Raw genomic sequence first — 12,500 nt, 5'->3', positions numbered from 1 at the left:
AGTTATAAACACACACACACACACACATATATATACATATATATATATATATATATACATATACAACCAAGAGCGCCCTCACCACGAAACTGAGACCTATTATCAAGCCCCCCCCCCCCCCCCCAGCGGCCCAGCCTCCCTTCCAGGGGGCGGGCGGGGCGCGAGCGGGAACCTGCCTTCCACTCCTCGCAGAAATGAACAACCTTCGGGTAAGAGCTCACTACGGGAGATCGAGGAGAAGGCAAAAGCGTGGCGTTCTGGCGTCTCTAGTTGATCCGCCTGATTAAATGATGCGAAATTATCCACTGAAGAGGTGCTTAATGAAGGGACGAGCAATCGGAAGGTGTTTGATAAAAGGTCATTTCTCTCTCTTTAATCTGCTTCTCGGCTGAAAATAAATACAATAAAAACATAATGTCAAGGAAACTTTGTGAAACAATATTGCGTGTTCATAATAGCCAAACTAGATTTCCTTTAAGTACAAAATTCTGATATTCGCATTTATTCTATGTAAGATTCCCAATTCCGCAACAGCTTTTGATTAGGAATGAATAATTCAAGAGCGTAATTAAAAATGGAAAAAAAATAACATGGAAGTTAATAACTCCTTAAATATCTTCGGGATATCAAATAAAACTTTTCGTGAAGGTAAAGAGAAGTAGCGATTTCGAGCCAGCGTTTAGCACTTTCATCCCACGATTATGTATTCTCTTTGACGGGAAAGTGTTTACATTTCGCCGTTCGTGAACTTCAGTTTATCTTCCGAGATTAATTTGATTAATATAAAAATAGTTTAGAAACACACTAATAAAAAAATAAAAAAAAAAATAAAAAAAATCTGCTCAGGAGATATTTCTTTCTCAGAATTTGAGGAAACATAAACGGGAATTCTCGCGGTTATCACCATGATCCTCATCATCATTAACACAACAAGATCGATGTTGATTTGCATAACCATGCCCGAAACAAGAAAATGAGAATATACATCTCGTTAATCGAATGGTCTCTTTCATAAAATGCAAAGAGAGCCAAACCAACATGACACACACACACACACACACACACACACACACACACACACACACACACACACACACACACACACACACACACACATTCACACACACACACACTCACACACACACACACACACACACACACACACACACACACACAACAAAACACACACACACACACGGCACGCACTACGCTCACGTCACCAAGCCACACACACACACAAAACACACACACAACACCACATCACACCACACATTCACTCAACACACACAACACACACAATATATTTAAATAATACACGCCCGCGCCGTTGCGCGCCGCCGCGGCAGGTATCACCCGGCATCGCGTCGCGAGCCCTTCGTGCGGGGTTGGGATGAGAGTTGTTGTGGGTGGGGGGGGGGGCGGAGGTTCGGAGGCTTGGCGGGCACCTATATCAGCTCCTTTTCTGGCGACGTGGGGGCCGCTCTCCTAGTATGCTCTTTGGCGTGAGGGGGGTATCACCTCTAGTGCAGTAGCATTTTGGCTCCGGGAAGCGAAGGACGGCGGGAACAGCGACTACGGCAGGCAGTGGTGGTTGCCGGCGTGGAGTTTTACTATGGACAACAAGACGCCCCCACCGCGTGGGACAGACGCGTGCCGGCCCTGGGGGGGAGGGGAGAAAGAAGGACAGGGAGGAAAGAGAAGAAAGAGTTAGGAAGAAGAGGAGGAAACAAAAGAAAAGGGGAAGGAAAAAAAGGAATGGAGATAAAGAAGTAAAAGGGGGGGGGGGTGAGGGGGAGTTGGGGGGGGGGTGGGGGAGCGGGTTGTAGGGGGGGGGGGGGGGGGGGGGCGGGTAGGTGGGGGGAGGGTTGGGGGGGGGGGGTGGGGTTGGGGGGGGGGGGGGGGGGGAGGGGGGGGGGGGTGGGGGGGGGTAGGGGGGGAGGGGGGGGGTAGGGGGGTAGGAGGGGGGGGGGGGGGGGTGGGGGTGGGGGGGGGGGGGGGGGGGGGGAGGGGGGGGGGGGGGGGTGGGGGGGGGGGGGGGGTGGTGGGTGGGGCGGGGGGGGGGGGGGAGGGTTGGGGGTGGGGGGTAGGGGGGAAGGGGGGGGGGGGGGGGGAGGGGCGGGGAGGTGACTGTTTTTTTTCTTTTTTTTTTTTTCTTTTTTTTTATTTTTTTTTCTTTCTTTTTTTTTTTTTTTTTTTTTTCTTTTTTTTATTTTTTTTTTTCTGTTTTTTTTTTTTTTTTTTTCCCCCGTCCACTCCACTATCCTTCCTCCTATCCTCCCTCCTCCTCCTCCTCCCATCCTCCCTTCCTCCTCCTCCTCCTCCCCCCTCCTCCTTCCTCCTCTCCTCCCCCTCCACTCCCCACCTTTTCCTCCTCCTCAGTCCTCTCCTGCTCCCCTTCCTCCCTCTCCTCCTCTCCCCTCCTTCTAAGTGGACGGGATATTGGCAATAATGTTGAGACTTTTGTAATGAAAGAACTCGAGCCTAAGGAAAAAGATGGATGGGCTTTTAAAGATTTACGTTTTCATTTCGTTTTTCTCTCTGACCAAAAAATATATATAATTATATACATATCAAATAAAACAGATGATACAAAAAAACAGTTTCAAAGACACTTCGTTTAATTTCCAACTCTTCACCCCTACACTTGAAACTCGGGATATAATTAAGGGTAAGAAGTTCAGTCATAACAAACAGCTCATTCCTTATTTCTCAAGGGTAATTCTGGCGGATTTGCTGTGTGGCCATGGCAGTACATCAGCTTCTGTTACCCTTTTTTAGTTTAGTTTAGTCCTTTATTTACCACCCTGGCTAACTGCACAGGCGTGGGCAAGCTGTGGTACATTTAATGCATGGTCATAACATTACATAGTGTTACATTTGAATTTTAGCCTATAACATTGCTATGAGTACTTTTATCAGTTTAAGTTAAGTTAAGTTAAGTAAGTTTATTTACCACCCTGGCTATCTGCTCAGGCGTGGGCAATCATGATTACAGTTTTATATACATCTAACACAGTACAGTAGTCTGTGACTACTGTAATTGTACATGGTAGTATAGAAACATGTCATACATCATACAAAAATAATACGTTGATATGATCTTGCCGTGTTTACATAACACTGTGTTTTTTGTTTACGGCAGTTTTACATAGTAAATTTAGGATATAATACGAGTATATCTTCCAATGTATCAGATGAAATGAAATATTCACATAGTTCTTTATACCTCATGTTAGGTGGTCTGAAAGGCTGTATCACATGACATTCCGAGATATAATGCTCAAGCGTTCGCTTGTTTTCTTCGTTACACAGTCTACATTTAGTTTCATCTGCACTTTTTGCACCGTGCAGTTGCCAATACATTCTGTAACCTAAACGTATTCTGGCAATAACCACGTCACATTGTCTGGTTTGACTTCGGTGCCACCCATAGGAGGGCTTGCTATCTCTATACTGATCGTAGTGCCTTATGGTACAGCTTTCAGGCCTTTGAGTGTTTGTCAGATCTACTAGTTCTTCCTTATGAGAACTTTTCAATATATGTGCAACCCTAGCAAGAGGCATCCCAAGATCTATGTTCACAGTATCTTTGCTACAGGCTTCCTTCGCCAATTTGTCGACGTGGTCGTGCTTGCTTATGCCAACATGAGATGGTATCCATACAAATTGAATGTTAAAATTACGCTCTATTGCACAAGTTACGTTACGCTTAATGCAACTCACAATTTCCTCACCGCCACCTGCTTTGAAAGAATTTAGTGTCCGAAGAGCACTCTGAGAGTCACAGAAAACTACTCCAGAGCCCCGAGACATTACGAATTCCGTTGCAAGGAGTATACCTGCCAGCTCCGTTTGTGTAGTGCTGGCCCAATTTTGCACTCTCATATTAACTTGATGTTTTAGTAGGCCATTTTTGTATACAGTACAAGCACAACCAGCTTTGTATCCAGACTGTACGGATCCGTCAACGTAACACTCGTATACATCATCGCCCATAGACTCTGTGTGTTCCTTCACCGTTGCTAATGCAATTTGTTGTAACACGCAGTTATGTACACTGTTTTTTTGTGGTAGACACGTAAGGTGCACGATCAATTTTGAATTTTTCCATGGTGGAATGGATCGACCCTGTGGTATTTTACTAATTGGGACATTGAGCTTTGTAATGTTCATGGAGATTTTGTGTATTAGAGGGCGCGCGTGTGTGTGATTAGTCACGTCTGCTTGCGTGATTTTATGCTGCATTTGTTTTTGGAAGTCTGAAAGATACAAGGGTTCCCTCAGAGCTTTGACCCCAAATATAGTGGAAATAAATATTATTATATTAGAGATGGATGGTAGGTTAAGTTCCGACCTCATGTTTACTATCCTTGCTGTTCTCGGGGCGCCGAGGATAATCCTCATGGCTTCATTTTGCACTACCTCCAAGCTATTTATTTCTGATTCCTTACATTGCAACAAGTGCAGTGCATGGTAGTCTACAACTGATCTTATAAAAGCCAAGTAAAACAGTCTAGCGAGCTTAACATTGATGCCATGTTCTCTTCCAACAAGAACTTTCAACGGTTTCAGTCTCTCCCAGAGTCTCTTTTTCAGGGAAGGGATCAGGTCTGCATCATTTATGTTCACCCCGAGATATTTATATTTATGACACATGTCAAGCTCTTGGTCACCTATGCGAAAAGTGGGTAGGGGTATGATACATGGATTGAGAGCCATTGTTTTCTCAGTGGATATGACTAATCCACACTCATGAGCCCTAGTTGTGAGTTTGTCGAGAATTATTTGCATCCTCTCTTGTGATGATGCTTTGACACATATGTCATCAGCATAGCATATAATGGATTCACCATCCCCAAGTGGAATATCTGCCACCAGCTTGTGCATGAGGACATTGAACAACATAGGGCTGAGAACTCCTCCCTGTGGCGTCCCAAGTTCAAAAGATTGTGTGGTGGAACTTCTCACTCCCCTGAACAAGACACTTGCAGATCTGTTCGAAAGATACATTCTAATCCAGCTCAATAATTTACCCCGGATGCCAAAGCTTACTAATTGTTCTAGGATAATTTCTCTGTTTGCAATGTCAAAAGCTGACTTAAGGTCAAGAAAAACAGTGTGCTTCCCTGGATTAGAGTTTGAGTAGTACTCTGCAAAGCAATGTTGTGTGCTACGTCCCGTTATGAATCCGTACAGTCTGTGAGATAATTTACCTTGCAACCTGTACCTGAGTCTGTTCAAAATTATCCTTTCTAGAACTTTGCATACACATGAGGTTAGTGAGATTGGGCGGTATTTATCAGTGTTTGGTTTCGGTATAGGGATGATTAGACTGCGCGTCCAGAGGCCAGGCAGAATACCTTCTGACAAACTTAGCCTGCACAGGTGCAAAAGGGGATTACCAGGTACCTGAGCTATAAGGCGGAGGACACTATAGGTAATTCCATCTTCACCTGGTGCAGACGCTTTTCCTTTGAACAGTGCATTGTTCAGCTCCCACTCAGTAATGTCAGCAAAGTCTGAAGGGTCTGTCTCAGAACATCCAATCTCAATGGCAAATTTACGTGCAATTTTAGACTGACTAAGGTGGTTCTGAATATTTGTGGGAAGTGAGCTCAATTTGGACGCTCCAGCCCATTGACTAAGGAGCATGTCTGCTTGTGCAAGAGGACTATGGAATTGCGGGGTGTTAGTTCTTTTGCCTGAGAGTCGATTAATTTTTTTCCAGACCTCAGACATTGAGGTGTTATTGTTTATGCTTTGTAGGAACTGTTCAAAGTGTTCTTTTCTAAAAAGAGTTTTTAAATCCCGTAGATTTTTGTTATCCTTAAGAAACTGAATAAGATTGTCAGGTGTATTGTCCTGCTTGTAGATATCACAAAGCTCCTGAACTCGCTTTTGTTCCCTTAATAGTGTAGGGTCACTGACCCACTTAGGTTGTTTTAGGCGTTGTGAATTGTTGTTCTTTAAGGTTTTCTTTGGACAGACCCAGGTGTTGTAGTAATCAGTGACCACTTTCATCATGTCCATGGAGAATTTATCAACACTCGTTACTGTGTAATCGTTATACCAGTCATAAATACGTGATTTAAAGTGGTGCTCAAGGTAAGGAGGAATAGAAATTTTAAGCCTATTTGTTTTTGCAGATGGACTATTATCAACAGCGTATCTCGTTACTATTGCAAAGTGGTCACTGATTAGCTCTGTTGCAAGCATGCTTCTGACGTTTCCATGCACAAGATCCCTTCCTATTACATAATCTAGCCTACCCCCCGCCACGTGAGTTTTCCTGTCTGTATCATATACGGTCATAGATCTATCATTCACAAAATTTCGGAACTCTTCGCCATTTTCATTGCATTGACTGTCTCCAAATGTATAATGCCTAGCATTAAAATCCCCCATGCATATTGTGCCGTGATTCTGAAAGTTGGGCAGTGAATCAGTTTGAAACTTTCTACACCTTGCGTATACATTGTACAGAGAGAAAAACCCAGAGGCTGTTCGAATGTGTAAATGCTGATATTGCACATTATTGTCATCAGACTTCTGCACCAAATTATGCGGTATGGTGTCACTGACATAAGTCAATAGGCCTGTCATCCCCGTGTTCGTATAGGAGTGGTACCCTCTAATTCTAGGGGCGGTTTTTATTTTAGTGGCTGATGTGAAGGGCTCTTGTAGACAGATAACGTCAACATTATGGTTATGAATGTAGTAGAGCAAGTCATTAATTCTACGGTTGACACCACGTATATTCCATGAGAGAAACGTAATTATTTTCTTGTCCCCCATCACACCCTATGATTAGCTGATTGGTCAAATTTGTGTTTGATGAAGCCCTTTATAATCTAAATATGTATGGGGATGACCGTAGAGTTTTTTTTTATGATGTGTCACCATTTTCGAGGATATTTATTTTCCTTAAAAATTGCAATCAGGTGTGTGGCCTTTTAAATCCTTTAGTTTTAGTAAACATCTATCATCCTTTTTTAGCATTTTGGTTTATCAAAAGCATTTTTAGAAAAGGCTTATGCTTGGAAAAATTCGTTCAATCGATAAAAAAAAATAAAAATAATAAGTATAAGCAAAACGATCGAAGACAGACCTCCCTACAGTCAGCATACCTACGCCGTAATGAATACGCCCACGTGTCCAACCTGCGCCCGCAATGACCAATGGGCGTGAAGGGAAAAATCATGTTGTTTCCTTCTACTTTCTTTTTCATACCCATTGTTATCAGGCAGAGAGACAAGTCCTCGACCGCTCTAAACACGACGATGCGACCACCCACGACGACCTCTGGGCGTGAGGTGAGGTTAAAATGAAATCTTGGCGTCTCTTCCCTCCAGAAAAAAAGTCAGATTTACAACCTTGCTTTTTCCGGCCCTCCCTGTACGCCATGTTTTTGTTTTTGCATTTGTTATATTTTGCCGTCTTTTCATCTTTTTTCGTATGTTTTTCTAGCCCTGAGTTTCGCTTATCTTTATTCCTTCTGTCTTTATCTGCTGCTATGCCTTTTTTAAGAGAGTAAGATTTTTTCAAATATCCTATGTCATATATGTCTCTTTCATGTGTCTTCTTTCATTGGATTTTCTTTGTTTCTTTTCCTTTTCACGTGGTCTTACTTTTATCCACCCCACGTGTCTTTCTATTTTCTGTTCTCTTCCTTTCATTTTTCTAACCTTTCTTGCAACTTTCAATAGATTTTCTTCTTCTAAATTGATTATATTCCTTATATGATATCTACCTATCTATAAAACATATTACACACACACACACACACACACACACACACACACACACACATACACACACACACACACACACACACACACACACACACACACACACACACACACACACACACACACACACACATACATATACATACGTGTATGTACGTGTGTATATATATATATATATATATATATATATATATATATATATATATGTCTTTCATTTTCCATGGCGATAAGGCATCTAAGAGATCGATGATGATTGGAAAATGAAAAAGTAACATCGACATTTTTCAAATAATTATCACAACCATCCTAACATTTATCTGTCAGTTGCCAATGCACTATTATCAACAACCTGTCAATCTGTCATCAATTATGAACTGTCAATTCAATCTCCTGGTCAAAAAAATAATCATATATTTCGTTACTTTAGTTTTTTACTCATTTTCTTCTCCTTTCATTTTTGGACACTCGTCATAATCGTCATGACAATCATTAATTATTATTATCATCATTACTAAGGTTGTTGCTATTATCATTTAGCACTGGCGGTTGTGGTGACAATAAAAGCATTAGTAGCAGGTTTAGTTCAGTGTGACCATTCCTCTGTCATTTATTCGTATGTTCTTATTACTATTAGTATCCTTACACTAATCATTATCATCTTCGTTAGTTATATCAGCATTATTTTTTATTTATTTTCATCCTTATTTGTTCGTTTTTGTTTTTCATTATTTATTATTGCTATTAATAGTATCAAAACCATTTACTAATATTATCACTTTTGTCAATATGAATACTATGATTATAATATATCATCATTATCGTTATCACTATTATTATTACCATCATTACTGTCGTTATTATCATAAACATTATTATTATTATTATTATTATTATTATTATTATTATTATCATTATTACTATTATTATCATTATCATCATTACTACTATTATTATCATTATTACCACTATTGTTTTTTATATTCATCATTATTACAGTTACTATTATCACTATCATTTTATTACCATGAGCATCAAAATTGTTGGTATTCTCTCCGTCCTCATATTATCATTATTTTACCATGATCATATTAATTTTATACTATCATTATCATTAACTTATCATTATCATATTCATTATATACTACCATCATCATATTCATTATGTAATATCATTATCATTATCTTATCATTATCTTATTCATTATACACTATAATTATCATCATCTTCATTACTTCATTTTCAAAATCATACACAGATATACAGCCTATATATACACATATACACACCCACGCACACTAACTCCCGCCCTCCTCACTCCGCCTTCCACTCCACGGCCGCAAGTTCTACCTTTTGCGCCGTCGCCCCGCCCCTTCTTTGACCTCTGCGTTCGGTAAACCAGAATTCCTTTTTACCCTTTTTTTACCGTATGTCGAAATTGCAAACCGTCGATGGCTCTAAATTGATCTTGCGTCAAGTTGATTACGTCAAGTCGGTAAAAGTAATAATGATTTCCGGGAGACTATTAATAGCATGAAAGTCGTGTTGATTACCTGCTGGACAATCATTAACATATCGTAATGCAAGCCTAACCTTCCTTCAATCCTAAGAAGGAATTATATAACCGATTGATCTGCACCTGCTTTCCCTTACTTAAAAAAAATCATACAACTGGTATATTTTTCGACTGTCTTCTTTTATGAACCGAAAATAAGCAGCTGATTAGCATACGCACGCTCTAGAACGAGAAACGAAAATATGACTTCCTGTAGCAAGGGGATCATTTAGTACCAATCCACGAGTTACGGGGCCTGAAGGCGGGGTGCAGAGGGCGCAGCTGGGGAGAGAAGGAAATGGAGGGGGGGGGGGAGCTAGAGGGGGGGAAGGGGTCTACAAAGTTGAGGCGAGGCGGAGGGATCTAGAGCGTAAAGAGAGGGAGAGGGAGAAAGGGGTCAGAAGAGTAAGGAAGAAAAGAGGGGGCTAGAGTTGAGGAAATCGTTAACAGAGAAAGGAAGAAGTGGAGTGAGTCTAGAGTGCTGTGTATTTAGGGAGGATGGGTGAGTGCTGGGGGGGGGGGGGGGGCATAGAGTGTTATTTGGGAGGAGGGGAAGTGGGTACAGCGAGTGTGTGGAGGGGAGAGAAGGGGTACCTGGAACGGGGAGAGTAATTATTGGTGACAAGTTCGCCCCCGCGAGCGTCGGTCGTCGACGTCACTGTAGCATCCTGCAAGAGCCCTCGAGAGTCTCTGCGTTTCCCGGGTGACTTCGCCTCCCCCGCCTTTCAGGAACACAGACATGGAAACGCACATAAAATACCTACATATAAGTATACAGAACTGGAGCACAGCATCACGAAAAGCCCGTCCCGAGTAATCAATGGCGAACAGGAAGCAGGAGTACAAACCCGTTTGAATTGCGGTCGCGAGGAGCTAACCGCGATAGTATCCAAGATTTCAGGTCTCGAACCATCTTGATCTTGAGACGTCTCTAATGACTTCGAGGGAGGAGGAAATCTGAGCGATGAACCCGTACGAACAGGAAAGCAGAAATTCCAAAATTAAACTCTTCGTTAACCTGCTTGCTTATTTGTCCATCCTTGGCCTTCAATTGTCTTGAGAGAAGGCTTCTTGAAAAATGTAGGACCTCGTTAATCGGTATTAGGTCTTCACGATTAGGTTTTCGTTATTTGATCTTCGCTGTCCCCGATGCAAAGGAGCTAGAATTAACTTTAAATTGAGAGCCTGGAAGAAGTAATAAGTAAAGTGTACCTGTTATGATAATAGGCGATTGAAGAAAAACAAAAAAACTTTCAAAATATACGATCATTATCAACGTCTGAGCAAGAATCTTCTGACTGCAGGCTCTTCCAACTTCCTTCTCCTGCGCCCTTTCACCTCTGTCGTCTTTTTCTCTCTTCTTCGCTCCTCCTCCCCCTCCTCCTATTCTTTTCATAATTCTTCATGTGATTTTCTCCAATTTCCTCCCTTTCCTCTTTGTTAAGCTTGACTTCTCTTCTCTCTCTCTCTCTCTCTCTCTCTCTCTTTCTCTCTCTCTCTCTCTCTCTCTCTCTCTCTCTCTCTCTCTCTCTCTCTCTCTCTCTCTCTCTCTCTCTCTCTCTCTCTCTCTCTCTCTCTCTGGTTCTTTATCTCTCCTGATTTTCCAACAATGATTTCCACATTCTCGTTCCTTTGTTTCTCGCTTCTACATTTTTCTGTTTCTCTTTCTTAAATGCACCGCTTCAGACTCTATTAATCCTGTTCCTTATTGTCCCTTATTTCCCCCCACACTCCTTCTTCCCTTCTTTTTCTTATATTTTCTTCTACTACATCATCAAAATTCTCCTCCTCGTAATCACCCCCTCCTCCCCCGCCATCTTCCTGTTCACTCCCCCCCCCCCTTTTCCCCAATAAAGTCTCCTTAACCTTCCTCTCCTTCTCCCTTTCTTCTACTTTCCCTCATTCTCCCCTTCCCCCCTCCCTTCCTCCTTCTCCATCTAACTTCCCTTCCACCTTCCCTCCTCCTCTGTCTTCCTCTCCTCCCTCCTTCCTCCTCCTTTCCTCTTTCTCCTCCATCTTCCTCTCCTTCCCACCTCCCTCCTCCTCCATCTTCCTCTCCTCCACCCTTCCCCTCCATCTTCCTCTCCTTCCCTCCCCCCCTTTCTATCTTCCTCTCTACCTCCCCTTCCCTCCTCCTTTCCCCCTCTCTCCTCTCCTTTCCTCCTCCTCCTTTCCTCCTCCAAACCTCGCACACACACAAAAAATCCTAATAATAGAAGAAGGTTACCCCATGGCTCCGGGCGCCTTCGGAGGGCAACTTCTTCATTACGGCATATCCGGACCTTCTTCAGCAGGTAGGTCCTTCTTGCCCTTGCTCCGGCGCCATCTCCTCCTCCTCTGTTCGTCTTTTATGGTCGTTCTTCTATCTTACTATCACTACTGGTATTATTATTGTTACCATCGTCATTGTTATTACTATTGTTATTCTCCGTCATTATCATAATAATGATCAGCACCATCATGTGATTTTTATTGCGTTTGTTGTGATTCATTGTCTATAGAATTGTTTTATTTTCGATTTTTTTATTTTCTTTAATATGTATATATTTTTTTTTTTTTTAATTCCTGTTTGTTCCCTTTCTTTTCTCGTATTTTTCTTCCATTCTCTTTCATTTCGTTCCTTTTCATTTTAGATATTTTCCACTCGCCTCTTTTTAACTCTCTTTTCTTTCCATATCCTATGTATTTACTTTCCTCTCTTTGTTTCTCCATTATTGCATTCTTTTCATTTTCCAATTATCCATCTATTTAGTCTTTTCATCTCTTCTTTTTATTTTATTTTTGTGTCTTTTCACCTCTTCTTTTTATATTCTTTTCCTATCTTTTAATTTCGTTTCACACTTCTATTTTCTCTTCTTCTCTTTCACGCTTCCCTCCCCGTCTGTTCTTTTTCCATCTTTCTCTTTCCTTTCTTTTTTTTTTCTCTCTCTCCTTCTTCCCTATCTACTTTTTCTTTCCTTTTCTTTCTCTTTTTTTCTTTGTTTCTATTTCTTCTTTTCCCTTTCCAATTTTTCATGTGTCTTCCTTACTCTCTTTCACTTCTATGTCCTACTTCCCGCTCTTTCGCATTGACTCTCTCCATTCCTTTCCCTCTCTTCTTCGTTACTCCTCTTCCTCTTTCTCGCTTTTTTTCTTATTCCCTATACTTTGCACTTCCTCTCCTTCTCTGTTCTACCCTCCCCCACAAATCTCTTTCCCC

At 41.7% G+C, this 12,500-nt stretch overlaps 1 protein-coding gene across 1 annotated transcript in view; it reads right to left on the bottom strand.

Moving 5' to 3' along the window:
• Positions 1 to 12,500, bottom strand: part of LOC125041250 (involucrin-like) — an 18,173-nt gene that overhangs the window by 1,598 nt on the left and 4,075 nt on the right. The window contains exons 4-5 of the mRNA XM_047636087.1: positions 10,278 to 10,371; positions 9,896 to 10,023 (exon numbers count right to left, since the gene is read on the bottom strand). Of these exons, the coding sequence (XP_047492043.1) occupies positions 9,896 to 10,023; positions 10,278 to 10,371 (222 nt within the window). The remainder of the gene's footprint in view (positions 1 to 9,895; positions 10,024 to 10,277; positions 10,372 to 12,500) is intronic.

This window comes from Penaeus chinensis, chromosome 30 (assembly GCF_019202785.1).
Source record: "Penaeus chinensis breed Huanghai No. 1 chromosome 30, ASM1920278v2, whole genome shotgun sequence".
Classification (NCBI taxonomy): Eukaryota; Metazoa; Arthropoda; class Malacostraca; order Decapoda; family Penaeidae; genus Penaeus; species Penaeus chinensis.
This window is presented reverse-complemented; position numbering and strand designations above follow the sequence as displayed.